At 54.6% G+C, this 14,657-nt stretch overlaps 1 protein-coding gene across 20 annotated transcripts in view; it reads left to right on the top strand.

The window, feature by feature from the left end:
• LMNA (lamin A/C) overlaps positions 1 to 7,159 on the top strand; it is a 50,327-nt gene extending 43,168 nt beyond the window's left edge. For 19 of the 20 annotated variants that reach the window (XM_085020171.1, XM_085020155.1, XM_085020161.1 and 16 more), the window contains 10 exons: positions 1,643 to 1,768; positions 2,037 to 2,207; positions 2,409 to 2,534; positions 3,064 to 3,284; positions 3,378 to 3,600; positions 4,037 to 4,144; positions 4,252 to 4,371; positions 4,810 to 4,899; positions 5,708 to 5,977; positions 6,226 to 7,153. In XM_085020171.1, the coding sequence (XP_084876297.1) occupies positions 1,643 to 1,768; positions 2,037 to 2,207; positions 2,409 to 2,534; positions 3,064 to 3,284; positions 3,378 to 3,600; positions 4,037 to 4,144; positions 4,252 to 4,371; positions 4,810 to 4,899; positions 5,708 to 5,977; positions 6,226 to 6,252 (1,482 nt within the window). In that variant the 3' untranslated portion in view covers positions 6,253 to 7,153. 20 annotated transcript variants of the gene reach the window in all.
• Positions 7,160 to 14,657: the final 7,498 nt, after the last annotated feature.

Genomic DNA, 14,657 nt, shown 5'->3' with positions numbered 1-14,657 from the left:
GGAAGATGGGAGAAGAATATAGACCATCCACAGAGCCCTGGTTGTAGGAAGCTGATGGTTAATCACATATAGATGCATGTTCTTCTTCTTCTTTTTTTTTTTTTTTTTTTGCTTTTTAGGGTCACACTCGCAGCATATGGAAGTTCCCAGGCTACACCACAGCCACAGCAACGTGGGATCCAAGCCGCATCCGTGACCTACACCACAGCTCACGGCAATGCCAGATCCTTAACCCACTGAGCAAGGCCAGGGATTGAGCTCGCATCCTCATGGATACCAGTCGTGTTTGTTACCACTGAACCATGACGGGAACTCCTTTTATGTTTTTTAAGATTCATGTTCTTAGTGGTTGGCATGTATATCATGTGTATGCAATGGTCTTTACTTTCAAAACACTTTGTTATCTATCCTTTCTCTTACGTTACAAGCTAGGGAACAGAATCAAAGAAGCTGGCTTGTTCCCAATCTCACTGCCTCATCTGCCCAGAGCAGGGCCAGGACTAGAGTTAGTCCAAGGGTCAGGTCCTGGGCTCTCTACCCCGACGAAGGCCCTGCCACCACAGTAAACTGAGGAGTGACCAGGAGATGCCAGCAGGTTGACTACAAAACCAAGACTGGGCCATTTTTCTCCCAGGTCTCTGCCCTGCCCTGCAGCCCCTCCCAGCTGCACTGCCCAGCTCATGTTTGTTAAGATGAAGATCTAAGAAAAGTGCTCCCAGAATTCCCTTGTGGCACAGCAGGTTAAAGATCTGGTGTTGTCACTGCATTGGCTTGGGTCACTGCTGTGGTGTAGGTTTGATCCCTGGCCCAGGAACTTCCACATGCTGCAAGCGTGGCCAAACAAGCAAAACAAAACAAACAAAATAAGAAAGGAGCTCCCCTGCTCAAACTTTAGAGGCTCTTTTTGTGGCAGATAAGGGCTCGCCTCTCCATGATCCAGCCCCTGCCTTCCAGCCCGGCCACCTCTGCCATCATGCTGCCCCTGCTCCGCCCTGTCACTCAGAATTCAGCAGTACTGAGGCTTCTGAAGATCCTGAAGTGCACGTGTGTGCCTTCATGCCTCAGTGCCTTTGCACTTGCTCCTGTCTGCCCCAGCAGTCACAGCGGTGTTCCTCTCCAGGCCCCGATAACCTTGTCCTTCAGATCTGAGCCTCTTACAGGCCTTCCCACCCCAGACACATACTTCCTTCCTGTTCCTTCTCTACTCTGAACATGCTTCCTTTATAGCAATTGCTAGGTTGTGCCAAACAGAGGAGGCATTTTTTTTTTTTTTTTTGTCTTAATGGCCACACAGAGACATATGGAAGTTCCCGGGCCAGGGATCAAGCCGAGCCACAGCTGCAACCTACATCAGTTACAGCATTGCAGATCCTTACCTCCCTGCACTGCTGCACCACAGCAGGAACGCCAGTCTTTTTTTTTTGTCTTTCTTAGCACTGTACCTACCCAGAGTCGTTCCTGCCAGGGAGTGGATCGCCTTGCCTCTGGGGGCACCCAAGGCTCTCACTCCCCTGGACCTGTTTGTGCACATAGAGAGGGATGTGTTGGATGCTCCCCATTCCTCAGCTTCCTTCCAGCTCCGATGTCCTGTGAGCCCTCTCCCTGACCTCTGGCTCCTTCCTCTCTGCCCCCTTCCTCTCAGCTCGAGGCAGCCCTGGGTGAGGCCAAGAAACAACTTCAGGATGAGATGCTGCGCCGAGTGGATGCCGAGAACAGGCTGCAGACCCTGAAGGAGGAGCTGGACTTCCAGAAGAACATTTACAGCGAGGTGGGGACTGTGCCCTGAGACCGGAGGACAGACGTCAGAGCTGGGGCTGGGACATTGGCTGTGTGCAGAGCTCCCCTGCCTGACTCCCTTGTACTAGTGGATGGGGAGTTGGGTCTGGGGGGACGGGGAGTGGCCAGCCCTCAGGTTAAAGGGGGGCTCACAGTGGCTCCATTCGCGGTTAGGATTGGGTCGGGAGCTCAGCCACCTGCCTGGGTCCCATCCTCAGAGGACTAGTTCTGATTTTGGTTTCTGGGTCCAACCCTTCCAGGAGCTTCGGGAGACCAAGCGCCGCCATGAGACGCGGCTGGTGGAGATTGATAATGGGAAGCAGCGCGAGTTTGAGAGCCGGCTGGCAGATGCCCTGCAGGAGCTGCGGGCCCAGCACGAGGACCAGGTGGAACAGTACAAGAAGGAGCTGGAGAAGACCTATTCTGCCAAGGTGCTCGCTCTCCTGTGGCTCCCTCGCTGCCTCTGACCCTGGCACCCCTCCCCCCACCTCTGCCACCCTGATACGTCCCTTGCGGGATCGGGTGGATGATAGCAGGAGCCCCGGGTGCCCAGGACCTGAGGCTGCAGCAGAGATGCCGTTCCCAGGTCCCTTCCAGCCCCTGCATCCCTAACCCCGCGTCTTCCCCTCCAGCTGGATAACGCCAGGCAGTCGGCCGAGAGGAACAGCAACCTGGTGGGGGCCGCCCACGAGGAGCTGCAGCAGTCCCGCATCCGCATCGACAGCCTCTCGGCCCAGCTCAGCCAGCTCCAGAAGCAGGTGATGCCCCCACCTCACCCCCTCCTCCAACAGTCTGGGCAGGACATGGGGTGGGGGTCCTGAGGGCAGGAGGGTGCAGGACAGGACATGCCTCCAGGACCCCAGGCTAAGTAAGAAGCCTAGGGTTTGGAGTCAGATGACCTGTTTGCTGTTCCAGGACTTTCTCTTATCTAAGCTGAAAGACCTTCCTTCTCAGAGCCTTGGTTTTCCCCTTTGAATATGCAGATCATTCGTATCGTCCCTAGAGATCTGCCTCAAGACTCAGTCGGAGGTGTCAAAAGCATCAATAGTCTAGCTGGCTGTGCCATTTGTGGCAGGAGGAAATAGATTCAAGCCTCAGATTAAGAGATTTCAGTTGGACTTTGAGAAGAACTGCCCGGTGGCCAGCCAGCTGAGGCCTCATCAAAGTCCATGAAAGGCTCTGATGAGAGCTGAGGATCCTGGCGAGGCAGCTGGGTGTCCCCTACCCCTTACCTCTCCCCATTTGGGGCCTCTGGGAGCTCAACAGACCCCTGCCTCCCTCTCCCAGCTGGCAGCCAAGGAGGCCAAGCTGCGGGACCTGGAGGACTCGCTGGCCCGTGAGCGTGACACCAGCCGGCGGCTGCTGGCCGACAAGGAGCGGGAGATGGCGGAGATGCGGGCAAGGATGCAGCAGCAGCTGGACGAGTACCAGGAGCTGCTGGACATCAAGCTGGCCCTGGACATGGAGATCCACGCCTACCGCAAGCTCCTGGAGGGCGAGGAGGAGAGGTAGGCTGCGGGGGAGTCCAGGAGGTGCTGGCAACCGCCTCCAGCCTGCCACTGGCCTTGATGAGGCTCCCCTCCCTGTCTCCCCCTCTGCAGGCTACGCCTGTCCCCCAGCCCGACCTCGCAGCGCAGCCGCGGCCGGGCCTCCTCCCACTCGTCCCAGACGCAGAGTGGGGGCAGCGTCACCAAAAAGCGCAAGCTGGAGTCCAGTGAGAGCCGCAGCAGCTTCTCCCAGCACGCTCGCACCAGCGGCCGCGTGGCCGTGGAGGAGGTGGACGAGGAGGGCAAGTTCGTGCGCCTGCGCAACAAGTCCAATGAGGTAGGCCCCCAGGTGGGGTCTGAGAACACAGCGGGCTTTGGGAGAAACCCCAAAAGTGAAGGGATGGCGTTTGAGGGCAGGGCCATCCCTCTCATCAGAGACAGACCAGCGCGTGTGCGTGTACCTCTCCTCCACACTCAGGCTCCAGTCCTGGCGCCGGGGCTCATCAGTGGCCCTGAGACCTTAGGCAAGCATCAGTTTCCTCATCTACAAAGAGTCCCGAACTCTTTGAGTTCTTGGGAAGATGAAAGCTCAGAGTGCGTCTAGCCCAGCATGCGTGCCCGTAGGTGGCCACTGTCATCCTTGAAGGGGAGAGCGGTGAGGGGCGGTGGATGAGAGGGAGAGACCTCTGCCTGAGGCCTGCCTGGGCCCTTGAGTGGGAGGATCCCAAGAGCCCGAATGAGCCTCCCCCGCCTTCGGCTTCCCTCCCTGGCAGGACCAGTCCATGGGCAACTGGCAGATCAAGCGCCAGAATGGAGATGATCCCTTGCTGACCTACCGCTTCCCTCCAAAGTTCACTCTGAAGGCCGGGCAGGTGGTGACGGTGAGTGGCAGGGTGTTTGGGACGCAGGGGTGGCTGTGGGTAGGGATGGGTTGGCCCAAGGATGGGAGTGCTAGAGTGAGAACCCTTCTCTAATTCTCCCTCACCAGATCTGGGCTGCGGGAGCGGGGGCCACCCACAGCCCCCCAGCCGACTTGGTGTGGAAGTCGCAGAACACCTGGGGCTGCGGAAACAGCCTGCGCACGGCTCTCATCAACTCCACTGGGGAAGTGAGTATGCTGGCCTCTCGCTGGCCAGGGCTCCCCGGATGAGACGGCCAAGGTTGGAGCCAGCTTGCCCCCAACTCAAGGGAGCCAATTCAGGGCCACTTGCCCCCAGCTCTCCTGTGCAGTCGCAGGCCCCAGACCCTCTCAGTGGGCAAACCCAAAGAAGCCTCCCCCAGCAGTAGGAGCGGGGAGGTTGGACAGGGAGGGTCCTTAAAGGCAGACCGTGCTCCTACCCAGAGGGCTTAGCAGTGGCCCTCTGGGGCACAAACAAGTTCCTCAGCTCCAGTGCCACAGAGGAAGGACAGAGTAAGCCACAGGCTGGACAAAGGGCAGACCACGAGGAGGTTCTTAGGGGGTCCCTGGGGTGGGGTTGCTGTGCAGCCCCCCTCCCTCAGGGCTCTGAGCCCCTAACCCCCGGGTGGGATCTTGTGTCCCCGGCAGGAGGTGGCCATGCGCAAGCTGGTGCGCTCGGTGACCATGATTGAGGACGACGAGGATGAGGATGGAGATGACCTGCTCCATCACCACCACGTGAGTGGCAGCCGCCGCTGAGGCCGAGCCTGAGCCCACCCTGGGGCACCCAGCCAGGCCTGGGGACCGCCTCTCCCCGGCCACCCCGTGCCAAAAATCTTTTCATTAAAGAATGTTTTGGAACTTCACTCGCTGCCCTGGCTTTTCTTCTCTCTCCTCCCTGTACCGTGAACGGGGAACCCAGGTGTCTGGGTGCCCTACTCTGGTAAGGAAGGGAGTGGGAACTTCCTGATGCCACGGAGTCTTCCCTTGGGAGCAGCGGGCAAGGCTCTGGATTTGTCTCCTGGGACGGGCACGGGAGGACAGATGTGGGGCTCCCAGCCCTGCCTCTCTCCCCCCGTTTTCTGTGGCGTGCACCTTTCTTCTTGTCCCCTCCCCATTCCTGTCCCATGCATGGCTTCTCACTTTCCCCCTTTTTCCTGGGAGACAGGTCTCTCTCACTGTCCCTCCTTCCCAGTTGATTTTGCATGCCTGCTGCTCTGCAAGCTTGCTCACGCTCACCTTACCCTCTTAACCTTAGAGTAGCTTAGGACAGAGTCAAAGCCACAACTCCCATTCCCTGCCCCTAAGTCTTACTGACCCTCCCCCTCTTTCCTGTCCGTCCCCCCTCTCCCTGGCTCCCAGGGCCTCTCAAGCCCTGTCACCCACCCATCAAGCTCTGTCGCCCACCCTAACATTGGTTAGAGTTACTTGAGAGCAGAACGCCACCTTCCTGCCTAGAGCCTGCAGGAGCGCGGAGCCTGGGCGTTGGGCCTGAGCGCTCAGTCCCAGACCCGCCGTCCCGCCTGAGCCTTGTCTCCCTCCTCAGGGCTCCCATGGCAGCAGCTCGGGGGACCCCGCCGAGTACAACCTGCGCTCACGCACCGTGCTGTGTGGGACCTGCGGGCAGCCCGCCGACAAGGCGTCTGCCAGCAGCTCGGGAGCCCAGGTGGGCGGATCCATCTCCTCTGGCTCCTCCGCCTCCAGTGTCACAGTCACTCGCAGCTACCGCAGTGTGGGGGGCAGTGGGGGTGGCAGCTTCGGGGACAACCTGGTCACCCGCTCCTACCTCCTGGGCAACTCTAGACCCCGAACCCAGGTGAGTTGTCCCTCTATGTCCACAGCCCCTGGTCCTGTGGGGGTAGGGGGGAGCGCCTTCTCCTCCGCAGCCCGGGGGAGTGGGAGCCTCCTCCCCGCAGCCCAATATCCTAGACAGTCACTCCTGCGTCCTGCCCCTCCTGTCTGAGCCCCAGGCTGGAGGGCAGGGGCAGGGCTGCAGGGAAGGGGAGGGCGGGTTTGGGCCTGGTACCGCCACTCACATCTCTCCCCTTCTTTCTTCTCTCTTAGAGCCCCCAGAACTGCAGCATCATGTAATCTGGGACCTGCCAGGCAGGGGTGGGGGTGGAGGCCTCCCGCTTCCTCCTCACCTCATGCCCACTCCTGCCCTACACCTCAAGGGAAGGGGCTTGAAGCCAAAGAAAAATACTCCTTTGGGTTTTTTTTTTCTTCTATGTTTTTTTTTTTTTTTTTCTAAGAGAAGTTATTTTCTACAGTGGTTTTATATTGAAGGAAAAACACAAGCAAAGAAAAAAAAAAAGCATCTATCTCAAATTCCCCTTCCTTTTCCCTGCTTCCAGGAAACTCCACATCTGCCTTAAAACCAAAGAGGGGAGCCAAGGGAAAGGATGCTTTTACAGAGCCTAGTTTCTGCTTTTCTGTCCTGCCCGCCGCCCCCATCCCGGGGACCCTGTGACATGGTGCCTGAGAGGCAGGTGTGGAGTCTTCTCCGCCAGCCTCCAAGGGAGGAGGGCTGAGCCAGCCCCTGGGCCGGCCCCCATCATCCACTACACCTGGCTGAGGCTCCTCCGCCTGCCCCGTCCCCAGTCCCCCCCTGCCCCCAGCCCCGGGGTGACTCGTTTCTCCCAGGTACCAGCTGCACTTGCTTTTTCTGTATGTTATTTAGACAAGAGATGGGAATGAGGTGGGAGGTGGAAGGAGGGGGGAGAAAGGTGAGTTTGAGCCTGCCTTCACTTTGAGGGGGGGTGGGCTCTGCCCAGTCACTGGAGGTCGAGGTCAAGTGGGTGTAGGAGGAGGGAGAGGGAGGCCTACCAGAAAGGGGGAGAGCCTGCTGGGGCCCCACCGCAGAGGAAGAAAGTGAGAAGCGATGGAGGGTGTGCGGCTGTGGGTTTTGGCGAACACTAAGGAGCCCCCTTGCCTCGTGTTTCCCATCTGCATCCCTTCTCTCCTCCCCGAATCAATACACTAGTTGTTTCTATCCCTGGCTGCCGTGGTGTCTGTCTTTGTTGGTGAGCGTCACCGTGTGTCCTGAGGGGCACACACACGTGTGGGCACGTGAACACACACACACACACACACACAAATGTTGCCTGGTCACCCGCATCCTCACACCACCCAGCCTTGCCTGCCCCTGCTCCAGCCGTCAGAGCTGCCAGGGCACATCTGGGCTCCTAGCAGTGGCTGATGGGGAGAGGCTCTGATGTGAGCCTTGCTGACCCACCATGGGGCTCTCTTCCCACGAGTCCCTCAGAGAGGCAGTCCCAAGGAGGGCACTGCCTTTCCGACTTCCTCACAGCCAGCCAGCACTTGGCAAGCGCGTTCTCCATGCTGGACCCCGAGCCCAGCGTGCATACTAAGACATACGATGATATGGACCCTGTCTGAGGGTGGTGACATCTCAGGACCTGGGGCTAGGACAGATGGGGAGGAGGGGGGAGAAGCCAGTGAGGGCCAACAGGAAAGGAGCAGGACTGGCTTTGCAAAGAAGCAGTCAAATAAGCAAGCACTCTGTGCCACACTCCATGCTTGGCTTGGGGACAAGGAACATGACAAGTTCAGTGTCTTCATAGACCTTACACTCCAGCGGGAGCCAGAAAACGTGGACTGCTTTGGACAAAGGCGTGTGTAGGCAGAGCAGGATCTGCAGAGGGGGAGGCCCATAGTCTGGGGGAATGTAGAGCTAAGGGATAGTGCCCCAAAGAGGAAAAATGAGCTATAGGAACCAACCTTTCTCCAACCCTTAAGAGAGTCCAAAGCATCTACACTATTGCATTTGACTCTCCTACTGTCTTGACAGGTGATTATTGTCCCCTTTGCCTCTGGAAATGGGGACTCAGAGTTAACTTGACAAGACCACACAGCTAGTAGGTGGCAGACATCACAGCGTCCCGGCCACAGACACCTGCTTTTGCCACATGGCCCCCTCTGAAAAAAAAATAGCGATAAAATATGTTTATATTCCCTGGGGCAGAAGAATTGAACCTGCAGTCAAAAGTCAGTGAGAAAAAAGAGCATGTTTGGGACTGTGGGAAAAACGAGTTGGAGAAAGCAAAATGAATGAGAGGAGAAAAGCCTCAAGTCTTGCTGAAAAGCCCTGGTTCCCCACGGCCCAAGATCAGGTGTCTCTGGAAAAAGTGCTGAGAGGATGCGGCATGGGCTTGAGGAAGCAGTCCTCCCCTGAGGTGGGCATCTTCAAGGAAACCCTTCCTCTCAGCCCCAGGCGAAGGTCTCAGGAGCCCCAGTGGGTATGGGGTTTGGGCATCAGCAGAGTCCCCCGTATTCTAAGTGAGGGCATCCACTTGCACTTCCCGGTGTGGACACTTGGGGGCGCGAGAGCCCCACCCACTGCGTGCGTTCCTCCCCGCCCCCAGCCCAGCTGAACCTCGGAGTGGGGCGCGGGCTCTGGCCAGAGGAGGTCACGCGGGCACTGTGGGCTGGGAAACACCGGGACCAGCAGGCAAGGTTCGTGCTCTTGAGGAGAGCAGAGGGTGAGGCAAGTCTGCAAAATCTGCAGCAAGCTAACCACGCGGTCGAATCGGTAGTTCTGACTCCTGGCATCTGGTGAGTCTCACACGTGGTTACCTCACGTGACGCTCTGCTGTCAGCAGATCGCTGCGGACTGTTAAAAATTTGTTTTTGTGAAAATGTAGCATGTTGCCCTATAATAAAATGGAAAACACAGGTAATTACAAAGAAAAAAGAAATCATCCCTTTTCAGTCGCCCAGATTTTTTTTTTTTCCTGAACATATAGTTAAGATCTCACTGTGGTGTAAACTTCGATTCTGCTCTTCTCAGTTAACATGCATAAGCACTTTCCAGTGTTATTTCAAAGTTTATAAAGGTTACTTTAAAATGACATTGATTCTGGAGTTCCCGTCGTGGCTCAGTGGTTAACGAATCTGACTAGGAACCATGAGGTTGCAGGTTCGATCCCTGGCGTTGCTCAGTGGGTTAAGGATCCGGCGTTGCTGTGAGCTGTGGTGTAGGTCACAGACGCAGCTCGGATCTGGCGTGGCTGCGGCGTAGGCGGCCGGCTACAGTTCCTCCAATTGGACACCTAGCCTGGGAACCTCCATATGCTGAGGGATCGGCCCTAGAAAAGGCAAAAAGACAAATAAATAAATAACATTGATTCTTTTTCTATCAGGTAAGTAATATTTGGCCATTGCAGAGAGGGTAGAACAAGAGAAAGAAAAATTCATCTGTGTTTGCACTACTCTGCAGTAACCACTATGGGGGGAGAACTTAAGGCTTTTTTTTTTTTTTTTTCAAATTTCAAATATATTTACAATTTTCCACAGGCTGTTGTAAATCATGTATCTTGGAAAAGACATCTTTACACAACTCTGGGTGCTTCCATAAAATAAATTCCAGGGAAACTGAGTCAAAGTTATACATATTATAAAGGCCTTTGATGATATTGCCAAGTGGCATCTGGAGAAACTGGGTCCTTACTCATCTCACATGAAGCAGAGCCACTTTCCCTCAAATTCTTCCCTACACCAGGGTTTTCGTCAGCTTTAATCTTTGCCATCTCATTAGGAAAATAATTATAGTTCATCAGTGTTTCAAATTGCATTTCTTTGAAGTTGAAAATGTTTTCCATCCACGTGTAGTGGGTTATTTGCATCTCTTCTGGTGCGAAAAACATGTTTATATCCCTTTTGCTCATTTTTTTATTGGCAAGATTGTCTTTTTCATATTGGTTCTTAAGATTAAGGGGGAAAGCTTTCCCTCTCAATTTTATCTATCTATACCTATTAAGCCATATGTTCTGCAAATATTTTATGTTCTGCAGCTATTTTTAATGGTTGAATGAATGTGCAACACTTCGTTTAACCACTTCCTTTGGACATTTAGATTAAGTCTCAATTTTATGATTGTAAGTAATACTTCAGTGAATGCCTTTTTTTTTTTTGGTATTTATTTATTTATTTTATTGCTTTTTAGGGCTGCACCCTCGGCACATGGAGGTTCCCAGGCTAGGGGTCTAATCGGAGCTACATCTGCTGGCCTACACCACAGCCACTGCAACGTGGAATCTGAGCCCTGTCTACGACCTACACCACAGCTCAGAGCAACGCTGGATCCTTAACCAACTGAGCGGGGCCAGGGATCGAACCCAAGTCCTCACAGATACTAGTTGGGTTCGTTAACCGCTGAGCCATGACAGGAACTCCATGAATGCCTTTTCTTGAAACACTTCAGATAGCTTCTTAGGATAGAATCCTGATGATTCCCCTGCTGACTGATATTCATTCATTCATTCATTCATTTATTTTTGGCCGCAGACATGACATGTGTAAGTTCCCCGGCAAGGGATCAAACCTGTGCTACAGCGGTAACCCGAGCCACAGCAGTGACAATGCAAGATCCTTAACCCCCTGAGCCAACCAGGGAACTCCCAGATGACTATTTCACACCTCTGCAAACTTCCTCTTCTCACTTTCAACTGTTGACCTGCTTCCTCCTTCCTTCAAAAAGACTGCTCTTGCAAGATGCCCATGACCTGCACATCCCTGACCCAGCAGCCACTTCTCAGTCTTCACCTTCCCTGATGTTTGTCACTTCTCAGCTGACATTGCTGAATCTTCCTCTTCTCCTTGACCTCTGATGGATGGAGTGACCCAGGGTTCAATTCTCTCTTCTTAGGCCCCGAGAGACTTCCTCCAGGCTCATGGTGTAAAATATCCTCCATGTATTGGTGACTCTCAGGTTTACACCTTTAGCTCATTCCTTTGCCCTGAACTCCAGACCTGAATACCCACTTGACAGTCTAACGGCCTCTCAAAGTTAACATGTCTCAAACTGATATCCTGATTTCCACCCCTACCCTCCCTGCAAATCTGCTCTGCCTAGATTCTTCTCCATCTCAGCCGATGACTACCCTTCTTTCCAGTTGTTTAGGCCAAAAACCCTGGAGTTCATCCTTAATTCCTCTTGTCCTTTCATACCCCTTGTTCAGTCCACTAACAAATCCTGTCAGAGTTCCCTTTGTGGCTCAGTGGTTAGTGAACCCGACTAGGATCCATGAGGATGCAGGTTCAGTCCCTGGCCTCGCTCAGTGGGTTAAGGATCTGGTGTTGCCATGAGCTGTGGTGTAGGTTGCAAATGTGGCTTGGATCCTGTGTTGCTGTGGCTGTGGTGTAGGCCTGCAGCTACAGCTCTGATTCGACCCCTAGCCTGGGGACCTCCATATGCCACGGGTGTGGCCCTAAAAAAAACAATCCTGTCAGCTCCATCTTTAAGATATATCTGGGGAGTTCCCATCGTGGCACAGTGGTAAACGAATCCAACTAGGAACCATGGGGTTGAGGGTTCAATCCCTGACCTTGCTTAGTGAGTTAAGGATCTGGCGTTGCTGTGGCTCTGGCGGAGGCCGGTGGCTACAGCTCCAATTAGACCCTAGCCTGGGAACCTCCGTATGCCACAGGAGCAGCCCTAGAAAAGACAAAAAGACAAAAAAGACAAAAAAAAAAAAAAAGACAAAAAAAAAAAAAAGATATATCTGGGATCCATCCATTTTCACCATCATCACCATCTCTTGGCTGGGTTGTGGCATTAGTTTTCGAACTGGTCTCCTGACCTTGCTCCATATGCTTAATTCTCCAAACAGCAGCGAAGTGGTCCTTTAATAGGTCATTCCTCTGCTCAAGAACTTTCCCAAAGCACTCAGTACAAAAGCCAAAGTCCTCAAAACGGCATGCAAAGCCAGGCAAGATGACCCCCACCTGGTTTCTCACTGTTCTCCCTCATGCTCACTCCACTCAAGCTGCAGTGACTGCCCAGGTAATTCCTAGAACACACCAAGCACACACCTGCCTCAGGACATTTACACTAATGTTTTCCTCTGCCTGGACCACGTTTCCTATCACATATCTGCTTGTTTCAGGTCTCTATTCAAATGTCACCAGCCAGTAAAGCCTTCTCTGACTAAATTTAATAAAATAGGGAGTTCCCACTGTGGCTTAGTGGTAACAAATCCAACTAGTATCCATGAGGATTGTGGGTTCGATCCCTGGCCTCGCTCAGTGGGTTAAAGATCCAGTGTTGCCATGAGCTGTGGTATAGGCCAGTTGCTACAGCTCCGATTGGACTTCTAGCCTGGGAACCTCCATATGCTGTGGGTTTGGCCCTAAAAAGACAAAAGGCAAAAAAAAAAAAATTCCATGGGCATGAGGGAGCCAGGGGGGATTTTTGGTCTGAGGCTGAGTGATATGAGAACTGAGGTTTCACGCTTGCTCACGGCTATCTTTCATTTCCACTTCTTTTTCCCTCTCCTTATATGTGTATATCTCTCAGCTGCCCCTGCCCCTCCATGGCCAGAAGTAACTGGATAAGTCATTTTCCTTTTCTATAGCCTCTCAGGGATGGGAGAGGGAGGGGCTGAGCAGGGACCCTTTGTCACTCAGCCTCCCGGGTGTCTCAGTGCTCCTACCCAGAGGGGCAGCAGATGAAGACTTGGAGAGGCCGCTGGGAGAGGAAGGTGCCACCTGCCCCCACCCTCCACCCCCTAGATTGACCTTGAGGTGCTGGCTCCCCCCCCATCCCCCCGGGGCCTCAGGCCCTTACAATCCTTGGGCTGATTCTCCGTGCTTAGTACCAGTCAGTGCCAGCTGGCAGCTCTCACCGGAGACTGAGGTGACACGAATATGGCGGAGGAGGGGAGGAAGTGGGCAAGGGCCCAAGAGGAATAGGGGCCAGGATTCGAGGGGGTGGTAATCATAGGCTGGGTGGTCAAGATGGGTGTCGCATGGGACAGGCTAGACTGAGGAGTCTGGAGGTTTCCAGAAGACTAGAGGATGTGTCAGGACCCCCCACTCTGGCCTTCCTGTCCCTGGCAGACTTAATCCTCTCCCTGCCACCCACTTTTCTCTACCTCTACCCCCTTAAGCCGCCCCTGGCTAATTCTCCTTGGTCCCTTTAAGAGCTGCCTGGGAACTGGGGCACCAGAGGGGGCTGGCAGGGCCCCCACCCCCTCCCCCTGCCCTGCCCGCCTGTGCTCCGCCCCTTGCCCGGTACAGACTCTGCTGGAAGCCTTGGACGCCTGGGTTAGGGTCTCCACTGCTGGGCTGGGGGTAAGGCTTGAAAGGGGTGGGGAAGGGGGACCTCGGTCCCCAGGGTGGGGTGGAGGGGAGGCGGGAGGCCAGTTTCCTAGCGCTGTGGACATGAACTATCTGTGTGCCAACTCCAGTGGATAACGTAGGGAGCCCTCTAGGAGGATGCTTGGGCCTCAGACTAGGGGGTAGGGCAGCCCTAAGGATCTTGGGGGACAGTGACTAGAGGGCAGGATGCCTGGGTCTCCTCACCCTCCACTCCCCCTTCGTATTTTTCTGGGACCCTCATTTGCTAACCTCCATTCAACCACCTCCCTGCGTCTCCTGAAATTAAAGACATAGGATCCTGACCCCTTGTCTTCCACAGATGGGGAAACTGAGGCTGAGCAAACCAGAGGAAATGGAGTTGTGTGGGTCATGGCAGGAGAAATAGAGGTTAGGCTGCAGAAAGGTTCTCTGTCCTTCTCTACCCCAGACAACTAGACATGGGAACTTGGGTGTCCAGCTCACCCCAGCAACTTTGTAACTACAGCCTTGGCCAGCACCCGGGTCTAAGTCCCTGCCCCCCTCAACAAGACAACTTAGCTCTTTACTGGAAGTTTTTGCTTTTTGTTTGTTTGTTTGTTTTTAGGACTGCACCCGAGACATATGGAAGTTCCCACACTAGGTGTCAAATCATCGGAGCTGCAGCTGCTGGCCTACACCACAGCCACAGCAACACGGGATCTGAGCCGCATCCACGACCTACCCCACAGCTCATGGCAACACAGGATCCTTAACCCACTGAGCGAGGCCAGGGATTGAAACCGTGTTTCTGGATTCGTTTCTGCTGTGCCACAACGGGAACTTCTTTCCTGGATATTTTGATTTCCACATATCAGAGCCAGGAGAGGCTCCCAAAAGCCCAGCTGGGTAACCTGGAATGAAGTGGAGCCCGGGGGCCTGTAGACTCCTCTACTCTACTCCCCTGATTTATTTTGCAAATGTAGCCTGTTCTAGTTCTGCCACTCTGTGGCAGGACTGGGCCCAGTTCCCCTAAAGGGGAAGGGACTCGGGGCAGGGACCCAAGGACCCCCCCCACCCCAGGTGTAAAGGCTTTCTGCAGTCCAACTTCCTGTTACAGTCCTAGTTCAGTGTCCCTGCCACCTGATTGCAAGTCAGCCCTTCCCCTCCTGCCATGGGTCCCAGTCCTGAGGGAGAAGAGCCTGAAGTAGGCACACTAGTCCCCAAGGCCTCGGAGCTGAGGGCACAGAGGATGGCGTGTCAGGAAGTGGTGGGAATGTGATAGCAGTTCTGCTCAGAGTCCACTTCTGCTTTCAGCCCATGTCCTTCTTGCCCTGCCCCAGACAGAAATGCTCACCCATTGCCCCAACCCAGACCTAAAGGGGAAGCAGGCTTGGCCTGTAAAACCCTCTGCCCTGGGC

The sequence above is a fragment of the Sus scrofa genome, chromosome 4 (genome assembly GCF_054392235.1).
Source record: "Sus scrofa isolate SSC_HxYL_T2T_F1_AM1 chromosome 4, Sscrofa_HxYL_maternal_Yorkshire_Landrace_v2.0, whole genome shotgun sequence".
Classification (NCBI taxonomy): Eukaryota; Metazoa; Chordata; class Mammalia; order Artiodactyla; family Suidae; genus Sus; species Sus scrofa.
The sequence above is the reverse complement of the archived record's forward strand: the minus strand, read 5'-3'. Positions and strand labels throughout refer to the sequence as shown.